Source organism: Hyaena hyaena, unplaced genomic scaffold (genome assembly GCF_003009895.1).
Source record: "Hyaena hyaena isolate Hyena2069 unplaced genomic scaffold, ASM300989v1 scaffold_601, whole genome shotgun sequence".
In the NCBI taxonomy this organism is placed as follows: domain Eukaryota; kingdom Metazoa; phylum Chordata; class Mammalia; order Carnivora; family Hyaenidae; genus Hyaena; species Hyaena hyaena.
In genome coordinates, this window is record NW_024081232.1 from 1,127,832 (window position 1) to 1,142,187 (window position 14,356).

General features: G+C 43.5%; 1 protein-coding gene across 1 annotated transcript in view; it reads right to left on the minus strand.

The window, feature by feature from the left end:
- The window catches only part of ST6GALNAC5 (ST6 N-acetylgalactosaminide alpha-2,6-sialyltransferase 5), a 32,924-nt gene extending 18,568 nt beyond the window's left edge, over positions 1-14,356 (minus strand). The window contains exons 1-3 of the mRNA XM_039257033.1: positions 14,312-14,356; positions 13,766-14,175; positions 3,565-3,672 (exon numbers count right to left, since the gene is read on the minus strand). Of these exons, the coding sequence (XP_039112964.1) occupies positions 3,565-3,672; positions 13,766-14,175; positions 14,312-14,356 (563 nt within the window). The remainder of the gene's footprint in view (positions 1-3,564; positions 3,673-13,765; positions 14,176-14,311) is intronic.

Here is a 14,356-nt window from a genome sequence, read left to right on the forward strand (position 1 = left end):
ATAAGAAGCTTTTTTCAAAGAGGTAAAGGGTAGAATATGGTTGGATAGGTGAGAGAAGGGTCCTGGAATTATCCAGAGAAACTATATAGTCTAATTACTCCTGAGAGAAAGAGCTGAAAATGTCGGTAGGTGTAGAATTTACATTTACAGAATGGACTTGTTGTGAGTGTTTAAGCAAGCTGGCGACCAGACTTAATCAGGTCAGTGTTCTGGGGAAAAAAGAGAGAAAAGAGAAAGAAGAAGAAAAAAAGAAAGAGAAAAAAAAAGGGGGAGAGGGAAAAAAAAGGGGGGAGGAGGGCAGCTCTCAGGCAGGGATGGGCGTAGCGGGATCCAATGCCTCAGGCGGGAGCTCTGCCTTGGCGGTTGTGGGGAGGAGAGTGACGGTGCTCCAGTCCCTTCTCGAAGCAAGCGCCGCACCTCGCTTTTTTGGGCGTGTAAACTCCCCGTACCGGGGGCGCAGCCGAAGTTGGTTGCACTCTTCAACCCAGGCCAGTTCCAATCTCCAAATCCCAGTCCGTGCGCCCCGCTGAAATTGCTTTAGACACAGCTTCCCACGCAACCCCCTCGGGCAATTCCCGGCCCCCTGCGGAGCTCTGGGGGTGGAGTCAGAATCGCTGCTTCTTTCTCTGTGTGAGGCTGGCGAGCATGCGCGGGGGCTTGCCTGCCGGGTGCGCTGAGCCCGAGCCCGCTGGAGTGAGGAAAACCGGGTCCCTCTATGGCTCGTCACCTGAAACACGAACTCACAGGCTAATTTCCCAGTTTTTAGTTCTTTGCCTTCCCTCTCGAGTCCCAGCCCGCCAGGAGCGTGGACGCCCGGTGTCCGCGCGGCTCTTTCAGGGGCCCCAGCCGCCCAGGAGCTACAATGGCGTCAGGCGCGCCGCTACTCTGAAGTACAGCTACCAGGAGCCAGCACAAAGCAGCAGTCTGTGTGCTCAGCCCCCCCCCGGGACCAGTTGGCGCCAGGGGACCTGGTGTGCAGGTATTTGGCAACTACGGTCTTTCTATGCACCGAGCGGAGGTTTTTCCCACCCAAGAGGAGGTTTTTCTGTTTCGGACTCTCTCCTTTTCCCCTCTCACTCCCCGTAGAGGGTAGAGGGGGATCGCCTCCCCCGCTGGAGTCTCCGATCCCGGCCCGATTTTATCTTCCCCAGTTTGCAGTCACGTTAGAAGTCTTTCTCAGTGGATTCTGCGTCCTTTTTCTCCCAATCTCTCAGGTTTTGTAAGGTTTCCAATGGCTTCAGATCTTTTCTGTGTGATGTATGGGCATGTGTGCAAGTACGGAGCTCCTTACTTCTCCGCCATCTTGCCCCCTCTTCAAGGTGACCCAGTTTCTTACCGGGTCGTTCAGTTCACATCCTGGAAGTGAAGACTAAAGGGACTTGGGAGTCGGTCTGTGCTGCCCGGCTCTTCCCTGCTTAGGCTTCCTACCCGCAGTTCTCACTGAGCAGGACGCTCCCTCCAGCCTAACGCTCTGTGCCGCATGGCACCCAGCACGTTTCTCCACTTGCTCTGACATGATGCCGTGTGCACCGTACAGGGATCCGCCTGAAGAGTTCCTGGAGATGACATTTTGTGAGAGCAACTGTTGAGCCTCTGGGATGGTGGTGGGGGAACAGAAACCCAGAGTCAGTGGCGACAGATGGTGCACCGACAGTGCCTCGACTGCTTTGTTAGTGGCGTCCCATAAGCTGTTCCCCTCCTACGTTCATGAAGTCATGATGAACTAACGCGGAGTAAGAGAAATGACAGGTTAACTTGCCTTTCATTTGTTTTCCATAATAAATGGAATATTTCCTTGAATGCTCTAAGTCATTAACATTTCAATTTATTCATGCTCTTTCTCTCTGGCATCCTAATGGCAATATTCCATAATTATATCTGCCATACAGCTATCAAGTTTGATGGCTCTTTGCATGCCCATAAGCACTGTTCCCACTGCCTCTGTTAGCCTGTGGGTTGAGGAGGCAGTAGTTTTTGCACATGGATTGCTAAACAGGGAAACAATGCCATTGAGTTCATTGATGAGGAACTGGAAGGGGACCCAAGCTAACGCTTGCCATGTACTAGGCGCCGTATACGTGTGTATTAATTTATTTAATCCACCTACAACCCCATGGCTGAGTCTTAATATTACCCCGTTCACTTCTAATGAGGAGGAAGCTGAGGCACAGAGAGACTGAACAACTAGCTCGACCTTACACTTGGTTAGTAAGTGGCTAGGTGGAGCTCTCAACCTTGCAGTCTGACTCCAGAACACACACCCTTCCTTACGACATCAGGTCAGCCCTGCGGACGTGGAGTGTGGGCAAGTATCAGTGGCCTTTCTGTACAACCTTCTATACCTTCTCTCACATATCATAGTACTGCTGCTGTTTTGGGTCCTTGGGTTCAAGAGGGTGGGAGAAAAGGTGCAAAGTGGTAAACCAGCATGATTAAGTACTCACAGCCTTGCATCCAACATCCGAATTGCAGATCTGTGTAAAGGCCCATGGCCTTCGAGAAGGTGTTAGGTTTAAAACCCATGAAGATATAAACAAGCAGGAATTTTAAGGAGCGGGTTTAAAATGCCGTCGCCCCAAGTTTTGCCACGTGAACTATAAGGGCCATCAAGTTTGAGGCCATGTGCAGTCATCAGGCATTCCTGAAGAGCAGGCCACTTTCTGAACGCACCCATATTGCTACTTTAAATCACAAGTGAATTTTCAACGGGGCTTCCACAAATCAGGCCCTGAGTATTTCTCAGTGCATCTGTTAGAACACACCAAACTCTGGCTGGACATATGCCAGGTGGGAACTTAAGGCAGCACCAAAGATGTGTATATGTTCCCTTTAAAGTGGTACCTCAAAATAATTATGTCTGTGCTTTTAGCCTTAGAAGCACAAACCAAGGCTACTGATGTGAGGAGGAAAAGAGGCTCAGAGCAATATTTTAATTTTAGAAAACAAGTCTTCCTGTCAAAGAAACTGCCCTCCTTACTTCATTAAAAATTACCCCACGGAGCACTGGGTGGCTCAGTCGGTTGAGCGTCTGACTTTGGCTCAGGTCATGATCTCACGGTTCGTGGGTTCAAGCCCTGCGTTGGGCTCTGTGCTGACAGCTCAGAGCCCGCAGCCTGCTTTGAATTCTGTGTTTCCCTCTCTCTCTGCTCCTACCCAGCTCGTGCTCTGTCTCTCTCACACACAAAAATAAAATAAACATTAAAAATAAAATAAAATAAAAATTACCACATTCTCTTAAAATGAGAATTCAACTAATATTTCTTAATGCTTGCTCATCGTTAATATTATGCCAATTACTGCATTACTTTCAGTTAATAAATATTCAGAGGATAAAAGAAGCCCACAAGATGGATTAATTCTCCAGCAGTACAAACAAAAACTTTCAATATTTTATATCACATAATTAAATGCTATTTGTTGTTTCTAGAACCAGAACCTGGGACGTGTTAATTAATTGCTTCAAGAAGACAGTTAGACATGTTTCATGGTTGATATTTGGAATCAGATATTTATAAAGCCCGCAACAACACTGCTGATGAATTACACTTGCAGAATAAATCCTACCTGCAGAAGTCTGGGGGCACCATGCCATAAACATTGATCCTGTCACAGAGCTCCAGTGCAATTGTCATTGTGAACCAGCCAGTGCTGAGCCAAGTGTTAGAGATCTTCCTGGAAGGAACAACAATTAAGTCCACAAGCTGGTAAAGTAATCATTAGAACCATTACCAACTTAAATCCTTTCTGGAACAAGGCTGATAATTAACACCCCCCCACCATCCATTTGGTAAATAGCTGAAACTTGATCTGATAGAAATCTCGTACCAATAGCATCATACTCCATGGCAGAGTGATAGATGATATTTGTGTTCCACCATGGTGGATTAGAACACTAAAGTATGCTCAAGCGACTCCTTCATCACCAAAGATGATGATCAATACGGCCACAACTCAATTTCCTTTAAGAGGACAATCCTCATGTGTCAACTCTTTCTTTATTAACTAGAATATTTGACTAATTGGAAATATTACGTATTCCCCAGGCAGGCCGAAATAATGAAGAGCTCATTAAATATGCATAAACATATACATGTATCTATCTATTGATTGATATCTACTGATCAATCAAATGTTCTTAGGTAAAATCGTGCCTTCAACTAGACTAAGTAACATCGACATCTTGACTGAATGTCTTTCCTTAGGACAAGTATATTCATTTGGGAAGGGACTTACTACCAGAGGAAAAGGACCACAGGAATGCTTAGGCTTAATTGAGCATTTACTTTGTTTTGCCTCAGAACATTCAGAGCCCTCTGAAAGTTTTTTCTTTTTCTTTTTTTAAAAAATTTTTTGTAGTATTTTATTTATTTTTGAGAGAGAGACAGCATAAGCAGGGGAGGATCAGAGAGAGACGGAGACACAGAATCTGAACACAGGCTCCAGGCTCCGAGCTGTCAGCAGAGAGCCCAACGCAGGGCTCAAACCCACTAACCGTGAGATCATGACCTGAGCCGAAGCTGAACGCTCAACTGACTGAGCCACCCAAGTGCCCCTGAAAGTTTTTTCTTAAAATACCAAATTGACAAAACTTAAGGAATATTCTAAAAGGAATGTTCCTAAATTCATTCATTTGCCCATTCAAACATCTGTACTGAGCTCCAGCCACGTGCCAAGCCTAAGGATAACTGTGGAGACATAACATCAAGGTCTAATTTGACCCTGTGAGAATGACTCGGTCTACCACACTAAGCTGCTGTGGATATTAATTTCAATTCTTAAGGGGTTGCTGCTTTTGCTTTTTTTCCCCAGTGCTTATGGCATGCCTCATTAGCCAGTTTCAAACACCTTATCCCCAAGGTCAGACTGTCTGACTTTGCCCGGCCATAGCACCATATGTGATGTGAATAACAGAGTTGCTGAAAAGCTTTTCTACTTGCACTGTGTAGCATTCCTCTTTGAGAAGGAAGACTTTTTGTTAATCAGTTTGCATTATTTCCATTTCACATATGGACTAAAAAAAAAAAAAAAAAAAAAAAAGGCATATTAAGGAGTCCTTTGTTTTGTCAAATACCTGACAAGAATGAGTGATATAGCCATTCCTGAGTTCATGGTTTTTCCCTTTGTGGTTCTTAATCCCGTTGCTCATTTTAGTTTTCCATTACATTATATCCTGACCCTGGAAGCCCAGAAAGTACATTTTAAAAGCTCCTAAAAATGGGAATACCATCAGTTTGTATCTTGGCTGTTTTTATCACTGGCCAGCTGAATGACCTGAGGCAGCTTATTGCTTATCTCTGAGCCCCGATTTCCCAGTAATAGAGCAGGCCTGGGAAGCTCTATCTTCCTAAGCTATTCTGAGGAAGAAATGAGAGAACACCATAAAAAGTATTTAGCACACTTTCCAAATAAACAGAAATTGAAAGAATTTGTCACCACGAAGCCAGCCCTACAAGAAATCCTGAGGGGGACGCTCTGAAGGAAAGGTTGCAAGGAACAAAGATACCAGAGACACCACCACAAACATGAACCCTACAAAAGATACAAAGACTCTAAACCCACATATTTCAATACTAACACTGAATGTAAATGGGCTGAATGCTCCAATCAAAAGACATAGGGTAGCAGAATGGATTAAGAAACAAAATCCATCAATATGCTGTCTACAAGAAACTCATTTTAGACGGGAAGATACCTTCAGATTAAAAGTAAGGGGATGGAGAAATATATATCATGCTACAGGAAATCAAAAGAAAGCCGGAGTAGCGATACTTATATCAGACAAACTGGACTTTAAATTAAAGACAATCACAAGAGATGAAGAAGGGCACTACATAATAATTACAGGGTCCATCCATCAGGAAGAACTAACAATCATAAATGTCTACGCACCGAATATGGGAGCACCTAAATATCTAAAACAATTAATCACAAACAGAAACAAGCTTATAGATAAGAATGTGCTAATAGCAGGGGACTTTAATACTCCGCTTACAGCAATGGATAGGTCAACCAGACAGAAAATCACTAAAGAAATAATGGACTTGAAAGACACATTGGACCAGATGGATCTGACGGATATATTTAGAACTTTACATCCTGAGGCCAGGGAATTTACTTTCTTCTCAAGTGCGCATGGCACATTCTCCAAGATAGATCACATACTGGGACATAAAGCAGCCCTCAATAAATATAAAAGAATAGAGATCATACCATGCACACTGTCAGATCACAATGCTTTGAAACTTGAAATCAATTACAGGAAGAAGTCTGGAAAACCGCCAAAAACATGGAGGTTAAAGAACACCCTTCTAAAGAATGAATGGGCCAATCAGGCAATTAGAGAGGAAATTAAAAAATATATGGAAACAAATGAAAATGAAAACACAACAATTCAAAATCTATGGGATGCGGCCAAGGCAGTCCTAAGAGGAAAGTACATTGCTCTCCAGGCCTATTTCAAGAGATTAGAAAAAGCACAAGTCCAAAATCTAACAGCTCACCTAAAGGAGCTAGAGGCAGAGCAACAAGAACGCCCTAAACCCAGTAGAAGAAGAGAAATAGTAAAAATTAGAGCAGAAATAAACAACATAGAGACCAAAGAAACAATTGAACAGATCAATGAAACCAAGAGTTGGTTTTTTGAAAAAGTAAACAAAATTGACAAACCTCTAGCCAGGCTTATCAAAAAGAAAAGAGAGAGCACCCAAATAGACAAAATTATGAATGAAAATGGACTTATTACAACCAACCCCTCAGAAATACAAGCAATTATCAGGGAATACTATGAAAAATTATATGCCAACAAATTGGACAACTTAGAAGAAATGGACAAATTCCTAAACACACACTCACTACCAAAATTCACACGGGAAGAAATAGAAAACCTGAACAGACCCATAACGAGTGAAGAAATCGAATCAGTGATCAAAAATCTCCCAACAAATAAGAGCCCTGGACCTGATGGTTTCCCTGGGGAATTCTACCAGACATTTAAAACAGAATTAATCCCAATTCTTCTCAAGCTATTCCAAAAAATAGAAGTCGAAGGAAAACTCCCGGACTCATTTTATGAAGCCAGCATCACTCTGATTCCCAAGCCAGACAGAGATCCAACAAAAAAAGAGAACTATAGGCCAATATCCTTGATGAATACGGATGCAAAAATTCTCAACAAGATCCTTGCAAATCGAATCCAGCAGCATATCAAAAGAATCATCCACCAAGATCAAGTGGGATTCATTCCTGGGTTACAGGGCTGGTTCAACATTCGCAAATCAATCAATGTGATCCATCATATCAATAAAAGAAAAGATAAAAACCATATGATCCTGTCAATAGATGCAGAAAAAGCATTTGACAAAATACAGCATCCCTTCTTAATAAAGACTCTCGAGAAAGTTGGGATAGAAGGAACCTACTTAAACATCATCAAAGCCATCTATGAGAAGCCTTCAGCTAACATCATCCTCAACGGGGAAAAACTGAGAGCTTTCCCCCTGAGATCAGGAACACGACAGGGATGTCCACTCTCACCACTGTTGTTTAACATAGTGCTGGAAGTCCTAGCATCAGCCATCAGACAACAAAAGGAAATCAAAGGCATCAGAATTGGCAAAGAGGAAGTCAAACTTTCACTCTTCGCAGATGACATGATACTCTACATAGAAAACCCGACAGACTCCACCAGAAGCCTACTAGAACTGATCCAAGAATTCAGCCAAGTTGCAGGGTACAAAATCAACGTACAGAAATCGGTTGCATTTTTATACACCAATAATGAAGCAACAGAAAGAGAAATCAAGAAACTGATCCCATTCACAATTGCACAAAAAACCATAAAATACCTCGGAATAAACCTAACCAAGGATACAAGAGATCTGTATGATGAAAACTATAGAAAACTTATGAAGGAAATTGAAGAAGACACAAAGAAATGGAAAAACATTCCATGCTCATGGATAGGAAGAATAAATATAGTTAAGATGTCATTACTACCTAAAGCACTCTACACATTCAATGCAATTCCAATCAAAATTGCACCAGCATACTTCTCAAAACTAGAACAAACTATCCAAAAATTTGTATGGAACCACAAAAGACCCCGAATAGCCAAAGTAATACTGAAAAATAAAACCAAAACGGGAGGTATCACCATCCCAGACTTCAGCCTCTACTACAAAGCTGTCATCCTCAAGACAGTATGGTATTGGCACAAAAACAGACACATAGACCAATGGAACAGAATTGAGAACTCAGAAGTGGACCCAAAAGTATACAGCCAACTGATCTTTGACAAAGCAGGAAAGAATATCCAATGGAAAAAAGACAGCCTTTTTAACAGATGGTGTTGGGAGAACTGGACAGCAACATGCAGAAGAATGAAACTAGATCATTTTCTCACACCATGCACAAAAATCAACTCAAAATGGATAAAGGACCTGAACGTGAGACAGGAAACTATCAACACCCTAGAGGAGAAAGCAGGAAACAACCTCCTTGACCTCCACCGCAGCAACTTCTTACTTGACACATCCCCAAAAGCAAGGGAATCAAGAGCAAAAATAAACTGTTGGGACCTCATCAAGATTAAAAGCTTCTGCACAGCCAAGGAAACAACCCAGAAAATTAATAGGCAACCAACGGAATGGGAAAAGATAGTTGCAAATGACATATCAGATAAAGGGTTAATATCCAGAATCTATAAGGAACTCACCAAACTCCACGCCCGAAAAACAAACAACCCAGTGAAGAAATGGGCAGAAGACATGAACAGACACTTCTCCAAAGAGGACATCCAGATGGCCAACAGACACATGAAACGATGCTCAGCATCCCTCCTCATCAGGGAAATACAAATCAAAACCACACTGAGATACCACCTCACGCCAGTCAGAGTGGCTAAAATGAGCAAATCAGAGAACTCTAGATGCTGGCGAGGATGTGGAGAAACGGGCACCCTCCTACACTGTTGGTGGGAATGTAAACTGGTACAGCCCCTCTGGAAAACAGTGTGGAGGTTCCTCAGGAAACTAACAATAGAACTCCCTTATGACCCAGCAATAGCACTGCTAGGAATTTACCCAAGGGATACAGAAATGCTGAGGCATAGGAGCACATGTACCCCAATGTTCATAGCAGCACTCTCCACAATAGCTAAAACATGGAAAGAGCCTAAGTGTCCATCAACAGATGAATGGATCAAGAAGATGTGGTTTATCTATACCATGGAATACTACATGGCAATGAGAAACAATGAAATCTGGCCATGTGTAGCAACATGGATGGACCTTGAGGGTGTTATGCTGAGCGAAATAAGTCAGGCAGAGAAGGACAAATACCATATGTTTGCACGTATAGGAGGATTAGGAGGAACTTGACGGAGGAACAAGGGGGAGAAGAAGGGCGGAAATGGTGGGGGAAAGGGAGAGAGGCAAACCATGAGAGACTCTTGAATGCTGACAAAAACTGAGGACTGATGGATGTGGGGGGGAGGGAGGATGGGCATGGAGGAGGGCACTTTGGGGATGAGCACTGAGTGTTATGTAGAAACTAATTTGACAATAAACTATTTGTAAAAAAAAAAAAAAAAAGTATTTAGCACAGTGTATTGATAGATCGAGACACCTTCCGCCTCTCTTGGTTGCTAGATCGGAGCAAATGAAGCAAATAATTCAGCCATTACTTTCAGTGTTTGTTTTTGTTTTGTTTTGTCTTCTTTTTAGCATCCCTGAAGAAACTGATACCCTTGTAATACTCTGCTACTGACTCTGTTCTAGGATCCACCATCAGTCATTAGGGCAGTAAGTACAAAATTGTGGAGCCTCCAGCCTAGATAGGTACTAAGGACTGAAGGAGGTGGGGCAGAGCAGCGCTGGCCCTGGGGAAGGGGAAGGGTATGAGAAGGAAAAGAAAGTCCCTTGCCTCAAGTTAGGCACCCTTATGGCTGGGACACACTGGGTCAGTGAATACGTAACTGGGAGCTTGTGAAGCCCAGGAGGAGACTGAGTCCTTGTGCTTTTAGAGTTGTTGGAAATGCTAAGAGGGCTCTCCCAGTGGCAGAAACTCCCGGTAACTTTGGCTTTCTTTTGGGGAATATAGTAGAGATCGTAAGCCACGGCCAGAAATACTGGAAGAGATGGCTCTACCGGAAAAGGTTTCATGGGGAAAAATGGGGAGAATATAAAGTGAGGGACGAAAGAAACTAAAGCGAAGAGTTCTTTAAGTGCCACTTAAAATCCCCAGACTTCTTAAATCATAGCCTTTTGGGATCACGTGGCATAGACATGCAACTGCTCTGTGCTGTCTTTCTAAAAAGATCTGAACTCTTTTTCCAACAAAGGAATATCTACTGTTTTTACACTTAATCAGCTATAATGAAGGAATATGAAGAGCTGTCATGTGCTTATTAGGGAAAATTATCAGATATTCTTTTATATGATGAAGTAACACACTAAGCTGATAATTCTATAGTGCACACTAAATTACAATTAAAGGCCTTTCTGCTCCACCAGAATCTCATTTATAATCTCTATGGAAATATTCTTCCTGCAGTTATTTCATTTATGCTTCCTTTATCTAATTACTATAATATTGGTTCTGAATCATATTTTCCTAATGTACCCTTATTCAATTATAAAGTTATTTTCAAGTACAGTTACTTTCTAATATCAAAGAATACCACTTGCCCATCTATGCCATTTGTCATGCTTCTTAATTGCAGATTGTTTCTGAGCCCGCTTTTTCCTCCACTTTTAAGTAGGGTGAAACTTCTATAAAACAAAATCTATTGAATTATCCTAGTTTTTTTTTTTTTTTCAAAATAATGGCTTGCAATGAATGTCCTGATCATGAAATGTACAAAATTAGATATTCCCCATTTTATGCACGTTTCATACATCCTATTGTTTTGCTGGGTTTTGAGAAAAACGTACCTGGAAGAAATACTCTTGGATCCCTCATGTTCTGTGTTTTTATTTTCAGGAATGTCTGTTGAAGGGTTATTTCTGACTTGATTCTTTTAGCCTGGAGAGGCCAGGTTAAGAATACGGATGCATGAAAATATTGAGTCAATACAATATCAGCCTCTTTAAGACAGTTTTCTAAAGGTAGGAGGCACAAAGCTTTTAGAAATGACAATGTAGTTTGGCACTCTACAAGTCCATCTGTGTGATTCCCGTGAACAGGGACTGGATGGACCCTTGTAGATGGATGTCTGCACATGAGAGACCCGGTAGCTAATCCGTATCAGTTTGGTTTCCTGTACCAGCTGGGCTCACCAGGGAGACAGACTTACAGAACAAAAAGTTTTTAAGGGTGAGAATTTAAAAAACTTAATGAATGGGCTATGTCTCAATGCAAGTTTATTTCCTAAAGACCTAAGTGACCAAAGGGTGGAATGACTGGTCTCCAAGTTCTCAACGTAAAATAATCTCTTACAAAGATCCAGAGCAATGTGTAATTATCTAAATAGCTTATGCTGCAGTGGTGTCTCAGGAATTCTCAAATTTAGCAAACAACCATTAAACTAAAAAGAGAAGTGTTTCCTATTGAAGACTGTTTCTACTTATTTCAAATTCTCCAACAAGCAAAAATGAAACTGTAAATAACTCCTCTCATTCTTATTCCGTTATAAAATGCTCTGTTGGTTAAATAACTCATTCAAATGAGTGAGTCTCTCTTATTTGTGACTTTTAAAGAGCAATAAATAACTGGATTTCATGACAGCTTGTGATGATGACCAGGATCCCTTATGTGATCTAACCATGGAGTCCTCTGGGCTTCTAGGAAAGGAGGCCACAGGGCCAGAAGCCAGCTCTCCCTCTCCTCTGTCCACTAGATGCCACGGCTGGACCAGCCCTCAAGTGGTCACATGGGTTCTAGGATTTAAAAAGAAAGGTCTTCCATGCAAAGAATTTGGAGCAGAGCTTTGGTCTTTCCCTGAGGCCCTGTTCTCTGGTAATGAGCTGCCCAACCTAGGTTAACAAAGGATTTAGTACTTTATAGTCTTCATTTCATTTATCAGGTCTCTTTAGTTTTGAGAAATCAACTCAGCAATGGTTTTTGTAAGGGGGGGTAAATTACATCATTAAGTATCTATTAATTATAAAATGACATATTTAAATTTTTAAAAAATGTTTTATTTATTTTTGAGAGAGAAAGAGAGAATGAGCTGGGAGAGGCAGAGAGAGGGAGACACTGAAGAGGGAGAATCTGAAGAGGCTCCAGGCTCAGAACTGTCAGCACAGAGCCAGGCGTGGGGCTCTGACCCATGAACCATGAGATCATGACCTGAGCTAAAGTCGGACGCTTAACCAACTGGCCACCCAGGTGACCCTAAAATTACATATTTTAAAATTAAGGAAAAAAAGAAAATCATTAGACCAGTCCTATGAGGCTTACTCACTATGCCCTTTTCACATGTGAGGTCTCTGCAGAGTAAGATAACTTGTCCAAGGCCACACTGAAGGATAGAGTCAGAATTCCTTCCTAGAGCTCTGTATTTGGACTACACTGCACCACACCTTTTGATACCCAGTTGTCCTTTACTTTTCACCTAGATTTGGCCAGCTCATGCATGGCCTTTCATCTTGGCCTCGTCAAGGGCCATCACCCCTCCCCCTCCTCACGTAAACCTTCCCGGCTGCAGCCACAGGGGATACTGTGGAATTACTCTCTGATTCCAGAACATTTTCATTACCTCAGAAAACCTCTACGTGTGTATATTCATATGTACAAAATCGATATGGATAAGTGTTATTTCATTTAACAATATTGTGTCTTACTTACTATGCAGGATGAATGTTGATATTATCTTCCATTCCATTTCATTCCATCAATTCCATTACATGAAAAAAAACAAAACAACAACAACAACAACAAAAACCTTTGGGCAGCTGGGTAGCTCAGTCCGACTTCAGCTCAGGTCATGATCTTGCAGTTCATGGGTTCAAGCCCCACACTGGGCTCTGTGCTGACAGCTCGGAGCCTGGAGCCTGCTTCGGATTCTGTGTCTCCCTCTCTCTCTGCCCCTCCCCTGCTTGCACTCTGTCTCTCTCTCTCAAAAATAAATTAATATTAAAAATTTTTGTTTTAAAAATCTTGCAGTGACTCACCACACCGATGCCGTGTCCCATCATTCGAGGTGTAACAGAGTTGGGGAAACTTTGCCCTACATGATGGCAGGTCTCCCTGTCCTGCATGTCCCAGCACCAGTTTCTTTGCCTTGCAAGACGCTGCTCAGCACCTGGGCCGCTACTTGGTGAATTATTTGTCCTCCGGGTAAAACTTTATATTCCAGGAAGGCAGAGCCTGGACCGGCCTTGTTTCGACTCTACCCCCAGCGCCTGGTGCAGTGAAGGAGTAGCTACACAGTAACTATCCGTGGACTGAGTCAGTGTGTGCCTCGAAAGGGAAAAATAAACCACCACCCTCCTTTTCTTTAGTGTTCACAGAAGCAAAAGGAAATGCAATAAAAGTACCATCTAGCCCTTAGTACCAGTGTAAGCCAGCAGATCTGTAGCCTGCTCTTCCAAATAGGGACTTGGCCTTGAATTATCCATACAGTGTCTCAGTGCTTCATTCACCTTGCCTTACAAATTCAGCTTGAGCAGCCGGTCGCCAGGACCCTACAGCGGAGCTCTATCAAACACATGAACAGCGGGGGCCCAACAAAAAGCCTCAGCAAAAGCTTCGCTGTGAATCGGCCAGCAACGGCGTGTCCTCACCCTCCCCTGCGGCCCTCCACTCCCCACCCCGCGCCCTCTACCTGTCCTTGCCAGTCTCCTGCTTGAAGAGCTCATCGAACTGCAGCATCTTGTGGCGCGTGGTCATAAAGGCCTTCAGGCGCGGCAGCACGCGGCTCAGGAGCTGCAGGTTGTTGTAGACCTGGCCCTTGCCGTCGCGCCGCATGTAGCTGCTGGGGCCCCAGAAGATGAACACGGTGCCCTGGCTCACGTTGAGCAGGTCCTGGCGGTTGCGGAGGATCCTCTGGATGCTAGAGTGCGCGATGACCCTCAGGCTGGTGCGGTTGCCCACGTCGCGCCCGTAGCCGCGTGTGGGAGCGTCGTTCATGCGGATGACGCACTCGGTCTGGTCGATCTGCGGGCCCTGTCGGCTGCGCAGCAGATGCCCCGAGCTGGTCACTAGGGCACAGTCCCTGCAGTGCATTTTCAGGGGCTGGAAGGCAGAGGGAGAAGGACACCATCAGCAGGCAACCCTCTCATGGCACTGCCAGGTGATTTCACGGCCTCAGAAGGCGGCCAGTCTTCCCTCTCCTGCCTCCCATGCCGGAATAGACTTGTCCTGCTATTACCTCATCCACTCTTACATTCTCCCCCAGATTGGCGACAAGGGGCAT